This window comes from Pocillopora verrucosa, chromosome 8 (genome assembly GCF_036669915.1).
Source record: "Pocillopora verrucosa isolate sample1 chromosome 8, ASM3666991v2, whole genome shotgun sequence".
NCBI lineage: Eukaryota > Metazoa > Cnidaria > Anthozoa > Scleractinia > Pocilloporidae > Pocillopora > Pocillopora verrucosa.
Genome location: NC_089319.1, coordinates 19,157,760 through 19,170,150, shown reverse-complemented (window position 1 = coordinate 19,170,150; position 12,391 = coordinate 19,157,760). Strand labels below are relative to the sequence as shown.

The following is a 12,391-nucleotide window of genomic DNA, read 5'->3' as shown; positions in this document are numbered from 1 at the left end:
AACCCTTTATCCAGGATCATGCAGTTTATAATATATATTTTTTACTTAACCATTTCACGTTCTGTTTCATTTTTGTATAGATCACCAACTGGCTTCAGTGTCTGTTTATCTTTGCCCTGGTTTGGTCCATTGGTGGCACGATAAACGGCGACAGTCGCAAGAAATTTGACGCATTTTTCAGATTGCTGATCAGCGGAACAGATAAAGATCACCCCAAACCCAACAACATCAAGATGACCAAGGTAACAGGGCGGTTTTATTCTCGAGTATTGTATAAAACCAGGCCAGTGAAGTTATAATAATCCAACGAGGAAAGTGTGCTGTTTATATGGCGTTTTGTACTCAGGATCGAGAGGTCATTGTTCTACGTTCCTGTTCATGATACTCTCTTCATTTCACAGTGCATTTGCATTTTTCCGCCCAGGAGTATAAATGGGCACCAAAAAACTGTCTAGAAGACCTGAAGAAATTCTTCACTAAAGAAGGGGGGGGGGGGGGGGAGAAGAGAGGGCGGGCGGTGTAAACTTGTGATGGAACAGTTTCTTATAGAGGGGGAATGGCAGTATTCAGGTCTGAACTTACTTATGAAGTAAAACGAAATGAGTATTCTTCTTTTAAATCTTTAAGCAAAATGTGTTTCCTGATCGTGGAACTGTATACGACTTTTATTTCGTGAAACAAGCCAGTGGCTCGTGGAACAACTGGATTGAAAGAGTAGACAAAGCAAAGACTGCCATTCCAAAGGATGCAAAGGTGTGTTGTCGTCTGCCTCTTTCCCAAGCCTTCCTTCCCGCGGGTTGTAACTTGCCCTCTTTACAGTGGCACAGGCCTCTGTTGATATGTTGTTCCTTTACTTTACTTCTTAAGCCCGGCAATACATGGCCCTTGAAAATTGTTTTTTTTCTTCTTTTTGCTCAAAAGGAAGCTTAGAAGGTCTCAGTTTTTTATCTGACTGGTTGTCATTTCTATACTCGGGTCAGAGGATATTTAGAAACTTGTTTTCAAATACGAAGATTAGCTCAATTTACTCAAGTACTTGTCTCAGTCTAACATATCCAATTATTACGACAACATAACTACAGTCGAACCTGTACTAAGCGGCACTGTATTAAACGGGTCGGTTTTCAAAGGCCTTAGTTTTTTCATCCTAGTCACCGTAGTTTTCACCTCTGTTAAGCGGTCACCTCTATTAAGAGGACGTGGCCACCAATGAGCGAGTCCTTATGGCCTGTTTATATTGTCCTTGACCTGTACTGAACTGTCGCTTATTGCAGAACCACTCAAACAAAACTAAGAATAATCTTTCAAATAAAATATAATCCATATTTATCTTCCGAAGTCAAAATTATTTGATTTGCGAGTGAGTTTCTGTACATTGAGAGGTGGTGCGGTTTTTTCTCTTTTTGTTACCGTTTTCTTTAACAGCCCTATTATGTGGAACCTGTATTAAGCCACCATTCCCTGTGGGTGACCTCTAAACACAGGTTTGACTGTATTAAAACATTTTCAACTTGAATTTTCACTCAAATGAAAATTTGTCCCATGAGAGTTAGACCTTGGAATAATAGTCTGCTAGGATAGAAAAGCACCAGACAGGCAAGAGATAGCTAAAAAGGGGCCAGGCTGGGTAAGGATGGAGAAGAAAACAAGGATTTTAACACTTTGTCGGGTTGACAGGTCAGCGAGCTGATGATTCCTACAGATGAAACTGCTAGGCAGATGTTTTTCTTGGAAGCTTTCCTCACTCATGGGAAACCATTGCTGTTTATTGGTCCCACGGGAACAGGAAAGTCCGCCATTACTAACAACTACATCGTGAGGATGCCGAAAGAAAAGTAAGCTGTTCACGATTGTGTTGGTTATTTTTGTATATGAAAGAAGTATTGATTGAAGAATTTGAGAGGTGAATTAAGAACGATATCCATTTACATACCTTCTGGTTATTGTGAACACTAAATAAATGATTAATAGAATACATAAATATATAACACTGGCTTGGAGACCTTTTGAAGATTACACGTTTGTAAGCAAAAGACAGCTTATACATTTAATTTCAATCGTTTGATTAGTTTGACTGATGCAAGATTTTCGTCAAAGACACAATTGAGTTGGCCAGCCGCTTCACATTTTGAAAGTCAAGACGAAATCTGAATTCAATAAGGATAAAGCTGTGATAAATTTATGACGAATTATTGCATATGTTTCAGGTATCTTCCGATCAACATAAATTTCTCAGCGCGAACCAGCGCAGGCCAGTCCCAAGACATCATTATGGCCAAGCTGGACAGGTGAGACTGATCAACTTGAAAATTCTCTTACTTGGCCATGAACGTTCATATACTTCTTAGGAGAATATCAGTGTTTATCACTATGGTTAACTTGACCTAATTTCTCGTATTTTTTATATCCTTTAACCCTTTTTTCGTAGTATTAAGTGATTATAAGCGTATTTCTTGAATCAAATTTTCAAATTGAAAGCAAAACAGCAATGATAGTGTCATTTGACAGGCTAATTGTAAAAATTCTGGCCATGTTGATCTATTGCAGGCGTCGTAAGGGAGTGTACGGTCCTCCTCCCGGTAAGAAATGTGTTGTGTTTGTCGATGATCTCAACATGCCGTCTAAGGAGAAGTATGGTGCCCAGCCCCCTATTGAGTTGTTGAGACAGGTGAGGTTGCGAAATAGTTGGAAAATCGCGCATGTCAGAAACTGGCTTTTGAATCCATGGCAATAGTTAACCCAATTAAAATGACGGTAATGAAGGGAAAAAAATTATAAGAAAGCGAAGGTAAGCAGACAAGTCTTGCTGAAAAGCGCTAAACACAAGTAACGAGGCTACTATAGGGTAAATTTCACAAAATACATTTTTGCTTGGCCATAGAACGACGTCATTTTCCACCTGAATGCTGGTACGTGTCCTCAAATAAAACTTTGTTGTTCTAAACGTCTATTTTCTCCTGTTGCAGCGTTGTTTGTCGGGAGTTTTCTAACCTTAACCTCTGCGGTTAAGTCATAACCTGAGCAGTTATCCCCGTCATTTTTCATTTAAAACGACATGCACTTCCCTCAGTTTTCTGTGTTGCTATGGTTTCGCGCGTAGGCCTGCAGAAGTTCGTGACATGCGAAGACTTATCAGGCCTGTCTTTGACTTTGTTAAAAATTCTGAAAGTCTTGCTTTTACACCACGTTTTGAAACCAGAACAACTGCAAACTATGGTAATTTTTTGTCATACGTTTTATGCTTTTATTTTGTTTTCAAATTAATTGTGTTCATTTGTCCTACAGTGGTTGGATCATTCTCACTGGTATGACCGCAAGGATACATCCAAATTGGAACTCATGGATATGGTGGGTAGTCTTTGTAGTTTACAAACAATGTTATTGGCAAAATAAACAATAGTTTTTATGGAAAGAGTTTGTGGGAAATAAGATTTTCTCATGTTAAGTACTTTTAAAAAAGTTTTTTGTCCGACATGTCATCTACCTTCATCGTCATTTCATCTATTTCTTTATTTCAGCTGTTCGTGTCAGCCATGGGACCCCCAGGTGGCGGCCGTAATGACATCTCTGATCGGTTTACTCGCCATATGAATATCATATCCATTGACTCATTTGATGATAACACCATGACCAAAATATTCACCTCCATTGTGGACTGGCACTTCGCCAAAGGATTTGACTCTTCCTTTGGAAGACTGGGAAAGGTAAGGCCGATGTTACCTAGGGGTGCGTATCCGTACATGCACTTTGGTGAAAATTATGAAATGAAATGAGTAGATTTGGTAGCAGTGCTGACTTCACAAGGTGGGTCTTCGGCTACTTTTATTCGGTGGAATTGGTCTTAGGGGTGTTGAGCTTTTGGAGGGAGGAAACGCGTAGGTTTTATTGCCACCGATTTCTCGAGTCCGTTCTTTGATCCACTTTCTCTTCGGGTAGAAGCGCGGGTTCGTTTCCCGAACAGCAATTAGTAAACGAGCCTTAGAAAGCAGAGAGCCTGGAGAAAACCTCTGGAGCAGGGACGAGAACAAAAACAAAACAACTCGGTTCAAACTCGATTCAAACTGCGCGAGAATGGTAATGAAGGGTCAAAGGGTAGTGCAATTGCTTTACGAGTTTTTAAAATCCTGATTATCATTTTCGAATAACATACTTTGGGATTCTTACAGATCCTTGTTCAAGCAACAATGCACGTGTACAAATCTGTCGTGGAGAAATTCCTTCCCACCCCTAGTAAGTCACACTACGTCTTTAACCTGCGTGACTTCGCGCGTGTCGTGTTTGGAGTGCTCCTTGTTCCCTCCACGCACCTCCAAGAGGGAGACAAGTTGATTCGACTGTGGATCCACGAAGTGTACCGAGTGTTTTACGATCGGCTAATCGACAACAACGATCGAGTGATGTTCTTTGAGATGATGAAAGAGACAACTAAACAACAGTTTAAGAAAGATATGGATGGCTTACTGGACCACATTGTGCCAACAGGACAGAAACTCAAGGATGATCATATCAGGTTATTTTCTTGTGTTTTTAGAGCATTTTGTGGACAATAAACCAAGATGATCACAGAAACCAATCAGAACAAAATAAATCTCACAGGAAGCGAATGACAACTCGAAGAAGAAACTCGCAAACTACTTGAAGTGCGGGAAAACGCTGGTAACCAAGTCGTGACAGGTTTTGGCAATGCAAAGTGAGGTCAAACTAGTGCAATGCTGCATTGCTTTCGCAAAAATAAGTTCTTAGCAGAAATGATCTTGATCCTGAAAGTCTGCTCCATCCCCTGAAGAAAAGACTCTCGCTGATGCGCGAATGAAATTCTCGCAAAATGTTCACTGATGCCACAAGGTGTCATATGTTGATTGTGTCATGCTGTTGGTGTTTTTCAGGAGTTTATTTTTTGGTGACTACATGGTCCCAGATAGCGCTGAACGAATCTATGATGAAGTTACTGATATAACACTGTTGACCCAACAGATGGAGGGGTATGTGAACATCTATTACTCACTTTGTTGCTTTATTGCCAAGAATCGGTTTTGATCATCATGGATTATGTGAAGAAGCCTTCGTAAGCTAATGTTTCAGTTTGTAGTCGTGTTATACTTTTTAAAGGTCTGTTTCTCTAGAGCCTCCGTGACGCGCGCTTCTTGTGTGATTTCAGGTATCTAGATGAGTTTAATCAGATGAGCAAGACGCCCATGTCTCTTGTTATGTTCAAGTTCGCCATTGAACACATCTCGCGAGTAGCTCGCGTGTTGAAACAAGACAATGGACACGCTCTTCTTGTTGGTAAGCACGTGGACTGTTGTGACGCAGATTTCCGTGAAACCGATATTTTTTTTCGATTGAATGTTATAAAAGTAAACCTATGTAATTACGATGGCATATCTGTACAAGGGTAGAAAACAGGAAAAAAAAGTTCTACGCGAAAACAAACAAACTGCCTGACGCGCAGATAATTCTAAGATATCTCGGCGCGGGATTGGTGATAGTTTTTTTGTCTGATCGTTTGGGAAGGTGCTGTGGTGCGCGTTTTCAAGGCCAGGTACGTGGCGAATTGAAGCAAACTCATTGCAATGCTGTTAGTATGAGAGTAGTTATTGTACCAATCAACCAAAGCGCAGTTCCTAATGACCAATCGCTTAAGCAGAGAGCAGCATAACCAAGAAATAGGAAATCTTGGAAAACAACGGAAAAGTAACGAAAACCAGCACGTTCTCTCTCGCTTGATAATTCGTAAATAAAGCAGAAAGTGCTTTATTGTCATGTATTTGTAGTAATCTTGTAAGTATTGTTTTTCAGGTATCGGAGGTAGTGGTCGTCAAAGCGCAACCCGTTTGGCTACATTCATGGCGGATTATGATCTTTTCCAAATTGAGATCACTAGAAACTACACCAAGAATGAATGGAGAGAGGACGTCAAAAAGGTAGCAGAAATGATTTTTCGGTGTTACTCAAGCATTATTCACTTTACAACAATTCTTACCACTGTGAAGAAGTTTCAACCTGGAGCTTCCAAATTAGTATAATCTCTTCAGTCCAACAGTGTCATCCTTCAGTAGTAGTCTCTTTGTTTTTCGTTTTCCGTAGAGGGAATCGATTGAATGACACTTGTTTTTGACAATTGAATAACTTTCTACTTTCTTGTAGATGCTGATCAAAGCCGGAGTGGACGGAAAGCAAACAGTGTTCCTGTTCAGTGACAATCAAATCAAGGAAGAGTCATTTGTGGAGGACATCAACATGATTCTGAATACTGGTGATGTTCCAAACATCTTTCCCGCAGATGAGAAGGCGGATGTTATTGAAAAGATGCAAACTGTGGCCAGAGTAGAGGTAAGGAAAAACAAAGCAGTGAACTAGAGCTTTAATATAAACTCAAAAGAGCCCCAGAGATCATTTGTGAGGGACATTTAGTCCAAGTCCACACAGTCTTTTTCCTTGATACTTAAGAAAAAACCCTTGACCAGTAAGATATGAAGCCAAAAAGGCCCCAGTTATAGCTTGTTGCCTTAAACAGTCAAGATATTTACTAATTAAAGCGTGAATAATTTAATTATTGTTAGTAAATGATCCTACATATGGTAGCCGGTAGAGGAAATGGTCTTTCATGACATCCAAAGTAAAAATTATGTTTGATTTTCTGCAAAATCAAAACCTTTGTAAATCATGAATACGAGGTCTGTGAAAAAACGCACAAAAAACCACAAGTGAAACGCATGCGCGCGCAATGAAATCTGCACTCGAGTTGACGTGTGCAGACGTCATCGCATTTGATGATTGTGACGTCAGGTAAATCCGTTTTTCTTCCCTAGGAACAAGGCTGCTTAAAATCACAACCGATCAAAAGCTAACTTTTTCACGTCTGAGCTAACGTGTCTCCAGAGGAAATCAGCGCTACGTTGGTGACCGCCTTATTGAAACTACCGAGCTAGTCTGTAAACCGCATTCTTCATTTTAACAGTGTTTTGCAAAGAAGAAGAGAGACAAGAAAGAACAAAGCTTTGAATACAAAGAAACTGCTTGAACAATTTTCTTTCAATTGTTTCAGCGCGCCTCGGAAGCAAACGAGTTTTCCTTACAATACAGCGGACAACCGTTTAAAAGTAAGAATCGCCTCATTTACAAATGTTTTGAACTCATACGATGCTTTTTTTTTCTTGCAGGGCCGTAAAATCGACGCCACCCCGCTGGCGATGTACAACTTCTTTATCGAGCGAGTTCGTGCAAACCTTCATGTGGTGTTGGCTATGAGTCCTATTGGCGACGCTTTCAGAAGCCGAATGCGAATGTTTCCTTCGCTCATCAACTGCTGTACCATCGACTGGTTCCAGGTAAAAACATCAGAAACCTTCAGTGAATAGACACATCAAGGGTTCGTCAGAGCACAAACAACTAAAGGAATGAATACTCCGTAATACTGGCACCAACATTTCAAATAAGTGATATTATCTCCTTACTATTTCTTATCTACACGTAGGAAAATTATGAAAATCCAAAATATCTATCTAGCGTGCTTCGTACACCGTCATGCGGTTTCACCACGAGACCCAACGCCGGAAATTACACTCCAAATACGAGTTCACTTCTTTGGCTGTGCTTTGCATTTAGCCAACTGGTTTATCTGCTGCTTTTGAAGTTTTTAAAACATTGCATTTATGTTAATTAACATTGTTTATTTTCCAGTTTATTCGAATTTGAGGGCCATAGGTTTATTAGTTCGTGAATGTCTAGTGTTACCGTCTTTAAATCAAGTCTTCTTATTCAGTAGTATTATTATTATTTCCGCTTTGCTTTATTCGCTTTCCCGCTTTTTTCTTTTGAATATTTCGCGTCCCTTTGCCGATATTATTTAAACGTTGTTTATCAACTGAACGGTAGGAAAAGGCTACTTCACAGTTTGCTAATGCCTTTCTTGGAAAGATCCAAAACTTAGCTGAGCTGAAAACACAGCGACGTTTACCAGAATTAACTTAAACTATATTTTAACTTTAGCAAGGATCTCGCAGGGTTCACTGTCGCTGTAATCAGGTTCACATGATTATCGAACACAAATTTTTATGCGCGCCATATCCGTCATTAGTTGACAGAGTGAACGATCGAAGTGTGTAGATTCCTGTAACAAATGATGTCTTTGTGTCCCAGGCGTGGCCGGAAGACGCACTGGAGATGGTGGCCAACAAATTTCTTGAAGAAGTGGACATGGCTCACGAAGTTCGTAAGGAATGTGTGTACATGTGCAAGTATTTCCATGAGAGTGTCAGAGAATTATCAGACAGGTGAGTACAAATTATTTATGATAGGTAATAATAAGGGTTTTAGAGCGCTTTTCGGTTGAGTTTCAGCCTATGTGAACTCAAAATAAAACAAACCAAACTGTCTATAGTCTAGGGAAACGCGGGCGACCAAGTCGTGATTGGTTTTAGTTTTGCAACTTATTGGTTAAGGGAGTGGCGCGAGTTTTCTAAACCAATCACAGAGCGAAGTGAAGCAAAACCAATGCAATCTCGGATTACTTTCCACACTCAACTGCAAAAGGATCCATCTACAGCTTATCATCTTTCGTCTTTCCACAGCTTTTACGATTCTCTTAGACGCCGAAATTACGTCACGCCAACGTCATATCTTGAACTCATCATGACGTTCAAGAAACTCTTGGACATCAAAAGACAAGAAATAATGACACTCAAACAGCGTTACGTCACAGGTCTGGAGAAGTTGGACTTCGCTTCCTCCCAAGTATCTGTCATGCAACAGGAGCTCAGTGATCTGCAACCAGAGCTCATCAAGACTTCGGCAGAGACGGAAAAGCTGATGATAAAAATTGAACAGGACACTGTTGAAGTTGAAGCTAAGAAAGAGGTGAGGTTGTGATGGGTTTCTTTCAAACGATCTGATTTTCGAGAAAGTCTCACTGAGATTTTTCTTAATTGCCATATATTTCTATAGTACTTACTTTCAAGGAATAATATTTCTTTCCTTTTTGTTGTTGTTTTTTTATCATTTATTGTGTAAATGGTTTTTTTAAATTTTGTTTTTCGATGTGAGTTGTGAACTTGTTACTTATTAACCCTTATATTCCCTGGAGTGATTAACATGTAACTTCTCCTTATAATAACCATATGTTATCCAGCAAACAGGTGGTGAGAATACTCAAACGTATCATTTAGAAGTTGTTATCTTGATCGAATACCAAATTTTCCCAACTAATTTACGAAAAATTGCCTAGAAGCTACAGAGGAGAATTGACAATCAGATCTTGGGAGTTAAAGAGTGGAATAGTTCGAGTCAAATAACTTCAAGTGTTTATGTGTAGACATTGTGCTTGTTGTTGTAGCTGTAGTTTAAGAAGAAATTTATTGGCTTCCTGAAACTTAAAATGCACACAAAAAAACTGAAATAGGTTTAAGCTTTTTGGCAAACTTCATAATGTTTTACGTTATAAGGTTGGATACCTCGTAGTCGTGTGTCTTTGAAATTCTTTCATCCAGAGTACCAACTTAGGTTTGTCGATAAAAGTGTTATTAGTATGGCATTTCCTGATTGATTCACTCTGTACTGTTAGGTTGTGGCAGCTGATGAGGCGGTAGCAAGTGAAGCAGCAGCTGTAGCCAAAGGAATAAAAGAGGAATGCGAGAGTGACTTGGCAGAAGCCATGCCGGCGCTAGAGGCCGCCATGCAGGCCCTGAACACACTCAAACCAAGTGACATTAGTATGGTTAAAACAATGAAGGTAATGGTTTTTTTTTTACTCCGTGAAAATACTACCACTGCTAATTGCGTTTGCAGTAAATGCAGTAAATGCAGTTTTTCATCTATCTTTGAAACGGAGGCTGTATGCTTTTTAACCAGTCAAAATTGAAAGTAATGAAAATTTGCATTACCTGCGATTTCTGCTGCTCCCTACCAGGGGCCGCTTGTTGTAAAGGTGGTTAGCGATTTTTCAGGATTAGAAATAAATGATTGTCTCTGCTTCTAACAGCGCTTAGAGTGACTGTTGTCTTTTGAGGTATCCTTAAAAAGCAGCCTTAGGACATGACTGATTTTATCTTATTTGATTGGTTAGATCAGCTTGGCAGAATTGGATGTTTTACTTTTAAATTATGTTGAAAAAAAATTTTAATTTTTTTCCCGAGTATAAATAAAGTTACCAATCAATCGATCAATACTATCTTAGTTGAAGGCAGAAACTGGAATACGTTGCAACAGTGAAATTGGTTCAAACGTAGCAGTATCAAATGAAATTGAAAACGTACCCAAAACCTGGGTTAGCCTAATTGTATGTTGAATTTTCCCTTGACACCCCTTGCCTTGCACTAACGCATTGCTTGCCTACATTTTGTAGAACCCACCTGCTGCAGTGAAGCTGGTCATGGAAGCTGTATGTATTATGAAAGGCCTCAAACCCGAAAGAAAGCCTGATCCCTCGGGCTCGGGACGAATGGTGGAAGACTACTGGGGTCCTTCTCAGAAGATGCTGGGAGACATGAAATTTTTGGAGTCTTTGAAAGTTTATGACAAGGACAACATTCCAGCCGCCATTATTAAAAAGATCAGAGAGAAGTAAGTTGTTCGTTTTGAGGTTTGCTTCCTTTGAATTGACTTCGTTGGTCAGGAAGCATTTCCCTTCTCCTCTTTTTATTAAATGATATTTAGTTTTTACATGGTGCTAAAGGTAATTTCTACGAGCTCTAAATTGCATTGTGGTAGATCTTGTTATCATATATTGGCGGAATCACTTCTTCATGACGAAATTAGTTTTCAAGCGTCATACTTAATAATGAAAATGTTTTGGTTTTAAATGCTCATACTCTCGACTTGTTAGAATTTCTGTGTTTCTTTGAGTTTTCTCTTGCTCTTAGCAGAAATTCAGTTGGGTAGAGCCGAAATTTATGTACATTTTTTGTCGCATTCCTTCCAACATGTCTTTTTGCTTTCATTTTTTTTCCAGATATGTAACCAATCCTGATTTTGACCCCAACAACATTCGTTCAGTCTCTTCAGCCTGCGAAGGACTATGTAGATGGGTGCGCGCTATGGAAGTGTACGAAAGGGTGGCGAAGGTACGTTTGTATTATGTTTCCCTTAAGCCATTATAACAACGCGATGCTTTGTTGGTGCTGTGAGTCTTTAGTTTCAACAGTTCACTAAGGGAGAGTACGAATTTACCTAACAGAGGGTAACAATCTGTGAATGGCACTCGTGTAATGTTACCAAGTACTGTATAAAAATAGTAGTTTTACTTTGTGACCATAATTTTGCTATTCTTTATGGAGTGGACGACGTGTACCGTAGTAACGGACTCTGTTCTTACTTCTATTGACTTCCATGACACGAAAGGTTCTTTTTCTTTCCGTTCAGGTTGTCGCCCCTAAGAAGATAAAGCTTGCTGAAGCAGAGGCCGAACTTTCCGTGCAAATGGAGAAATTAAACGCCAAGCGAGCTCAACTGAAAGAGGTTAGTTAGTGCCTAGTTCTTAATAACAGATAAAATGGATACGTTGTCGCCGAATGAAAAAAGAAGTCTCGAGAACACCGTCGTCACTTTGGGTGGTCCGCGCTGCATCATCATACACTTGCACGATCTTCTTTTAGTATACCCTATAAGAGTGGATCGGTTTGAAGGTTCGCTCCGATTGTCTACTTAAACTCCGAATGTCCTTGGCATTTCACCTCCGAGCAACTCGTGGGATTTGCGCTCGAAAATACAATTGTAATCGTTGCAGGAATAATCAACTGGCAATTGTATTCTTTTGAAAACATAACATGACGCCATGTACGTTTTTTAGATCAAATTACTCCGTAGGGCAATCTATAGTGAGAACTCTATTAATTTGCATTGTTCCTATTGGCTCTCGGAAGCACTGTCTGATAATCTTTCACCTTTATTCATTTATAACCTTTTGGACCTTCTTTTTCTTGCGAAGGTTGTTGATAAACTTCAAGCACTGAATGACGAATTTGACGCAATGACCAACAAGAAAAAAGAATTAGAGGCCAACATTCTGATCTGCGAACAAAAGCTGGACCGAGCCGAAAAACTGATTGGAGGACTGGGCGGCGAGAAAGACCGCTGGACTGAAGCGGCACGGGTGCTGGGTGAGAGATATGACAGGATCACCGGTGATGTGCTTCTGTCCTCTGGGGTGGTAGCGTATTTGGGCCCTTTCACTGTGGACTTTAGAAACGTAAGTTAAAACATGTTGCATAAAGCAATGTTAAAAAAAAACAGCTCACAAAAATTGTGTAATGATCTTTTCTTACATCATCTTATCACAATATTGCATCCCTGAGGTTGATATTAAGCTTAATTGTTAGTTACATCGTGCAGTTCTTAGCCACACAAAGGTGCCTTATGAAAGTGTCGCCATGTCCACGGTTTGTTTAGAAAGTTG

The 12,391-nt window shown here is 39.8% G+C and overlaps 1 protein-coding gene across 1 annotated transcript in view; it reads left to right on the top strand.

Moving 5' to 3' along the window:
- The window catches only part of LOC131782627 (dynein axonemal heavy chain 3), a 50,655-nt gene that overhangs the window by 26,238 nt on the left and 12,026 nt on the right, over positions 1–12,391 (top strand). Inside the window, exons 45-64 of the mRNA XM_059099372.2 lie at positions 81–242; positions 628–753; positions 1,678–1,835; positions 2,208–2,288; positions 2,548–2,668; positions 3,286–3,348; positions 3,519–3,704; positions 4,167–4,510; positions 4,887–4,982; positions 5,159–5,286; positions 5,800–5,924; positions 6,148–6,333; positions 7,164–7,331; positions 8,143–8,276; positions 8,574–8,859; positions 9,563–9,730; positions 10,343–10,560; positions 10,949–11,060; positions 11,359–11,454; positions 11,924–12,184. Coding sequence (XP_058955355.2) covers positions 81–242; positions 628–753; positions 1,678–1,835; positions 2,208–2,288; positions 2,548–2,668; positions 3,286–3,348; positions 3,519–3,704; positions 4,167–4,510; positions 4,887–4,982; positions 5,159–5,286; positions 5,800–5,924; positions 6,148–6,333; positions 7,164–7,331; positions 8,143–8,276; positions 8,574–8,859; positions 9,563–9,730; positions 10,343–10,560; positions 10,949–11,060; positions 11,359–11,454; positions 11,924–12,184 — 3,219 coding nt within the window. The remainder of the gene's footprint in view (positions 1–80; positions 243–627; positions 754–1,677; positions 1,836–2,207; positions 2,289–2,547; positions 2,669–3,285; positions 3,349–3,518; positions 3,705–4,166; positions 4,511–4,886; positions 4,983–5,158; positions 5,287–5,799; positions 5,925–6,147; positions 6,334–7,163; positions 7,332–8,142; positions 8,277–8,573; positions 8,860–9,562; positions 9,731–10,342; positions 10,561–10,948; positions 11,061–11,358; positions 11,455–11,923; positions 12,185–12,391) is intronic.